This window comes from Penaeus monodon, chromosome 22 (genome assembly GCF_015228065.2).
Source record: "Penaeus monodon isolate SGIC_2016 chromosome 22, NSTDA_Pmon_1, whole genome shotgun sequence".
NCBI classification, from domain to species: Eukaryota; Metazoa; Arthropoda; class Malacostraca; order Decapoda; family Penaeidae; genus Penaeus; species Penaeus monodon.
The window spans coordinates 22,588,286-22,590,197 of record NC_051407.1 but is presented as its reverse complement, the minus strand read 5'-3'; the positions used below and the strand labels follow the sequence as shown (position 1 = coordinate 22,590,197).

Here is a 1,912-nt window from a genome sequence, read left to right as displayed (position 1 = left end):
TGCGTGTGTCGTCAGGTTCATAGCACTTGGAATTCTACAATGTCATCAAAGAGATCCTTCAGACGTAGCTTCAGCAACCGATTGTTGGCCAGCATCTTCATAGCATTCTGTCGCAACTCTTCGACGAAATCTGTTGCACGCCCATCCGTGGCTGAGTCAAATTCCAGTACATCCTGTACCTCCGACACAAGGATGGGAATGAGGATTGAAGCAAATATAAACCCGTAAGTGTGTTTCGTTTTGAATTCTTGACTGATTTCTTCTTTTGTAAAGGGCATATCACATCCCGCGGCTTTCATGACTTCCATGAATGATGAATGGTACAGCGACAAGTATTCCTCAAGCTTATTTCTTTCACTGCGCGGGATGCTTGAGAAGATGAAGTAATTCAGGTCAATAGCCAGAGACGATACTCGACAAACTTGAAGATCCAGCAGCATTACTTCAACAGGTTGTCCTTCTACGTTGTACCTGAATAAAAAATAACATGAACAAATAAACCTTGTTCTTGTTAGAATATGCACTGATAATTTTAATAGTACACGTTTTTAAATAAGACCCATCCGAAACTAACCTGAACAAAATGTTGCTGGTGAAGCAATCACCGTGACAAATCACGTCAAAATTGCTTCTGTCCAGTTGCTCCTCCACGACCGCGCAACCTCGAGAAGCTGTGTTTTTGAACCACCTTGACACAGACTCGTATTCCATCACGCTTGCCAGTGCAGAAGTGTTGTTTTGTGTTCCTGCGAAAAGAGTCTTGAATTCCTTGCGTGCTTCGTCGGAGTAGTTGTGCCATTCCCATGCAAGGAATTTGTATTTAGTAATCACGTCTTCTTCCATTTCCTTGCGCAACAAGAAAGATGCTGCATGTAACCTGGCCAATTCTTGAAGGACAAGCTTTGCATGTAAATAATCTATTCCCTTCTTACGGTCATAACGTCTGAAGCCTTTAGATCGTAAATCTTCCAGGAATAAGTAATCTTGATTTTCAGAAACTACGCTGTGGCAAGAACGTGGTATCTGCAGAGGAGTCAGTCCAGCTGCTAACAGTTCGGCGTTCAGCAAAGGGCAAATTTCAGTTAGGAATCTGGCCTCCTTTCCAAAGGTCATATCATCAAAGTAAGTGGGGGATCCTCCATCCCTCTTCCTTTTCAACTTCACGATGTAACTTAGGTCATGAATCTCTCCACCTTGAGTGTACTTGACTTTGACGCTGGTAACATCACTGACGTAATTGTCGCCTTCCCCAAGAAAGTCCTCAGTGACCCAGGACACGAGATGAGCGTCCCTTCCCCTGTCTTCGTGCAAAGCCTTTGTCACGATGGCCTCAGAGAGAGACGGGTACTTGCCCATTGTCCTGAAGTCCACCGTGGCTGCGGAGGAAAAGGCGTGCAGCTAATGACCAATACACATTAGTATTACCAAGAGAATATGGAAGGTAATGAAGATGGCAAAAACAAACAAATCACTAGGATGTCGGAAGAAGAAACACGAATGGCCCATCGTGCTTGAAAAAAAAATAGTTTGGGCTTTAATAAGACATTGCGTTTTTATTATTCATCGAAATAGGTGTTAAATAACTGCCATTGCACTGCATTTTCTTCAAGCGTTACACGAGTTGATTTACCGACCTTCAATTAATTGCATTCTATCTCTTATTTCCTTTCGTGATAATTATGACACTTTGCCCCTTTCCTTTCACTTCCAACATCTGAAACTGATTGACTAGAACTGAATATTACAGTGGAACAGTACCGTATTCCAACTTATTATTGCATTTGATCAGTCAAAATATGTACCCTACGTCAGTTGCGGTTTTTACACGGAGCTTACTCTCAAGAACTCAGATTGTGATAAGATTAACTGATAAGTTTTTTAGATCATTGAAAGTAAGGGGATAGCGTTTGAG

The 1,912-nt window shown here is 42.2% G+C and overlaps 1 protein-coding gene across 1 annotated transcript in view; it reads right to left on the bottom strand.

Annotated features, from left to right (window-relative positions):
• The window catches only part of LOC119587003, a 5,313-nt gene continuing 3,401 nt past the window's right edge, over positions 1-1,912 (bottom strand). The window contains exons 2-3 of the mRNA XM_037935745.1: positions 575-1,376; positions 1-471 (exon numbers count right to left, since the gene is read on the bottom strand). Of these exons, the coding sequence (XP_037791673.1) occupies positions 18-471; positions 575-1,356 (1,236 nt within the window). The 5' untranslated portion in view covers positions 1,357-1,376 and the 3' untranslated portion in view covers positions 1-17. The remainder of the gene's footprint in view (positions 472-574; positions 1,377-1,912) is intronic.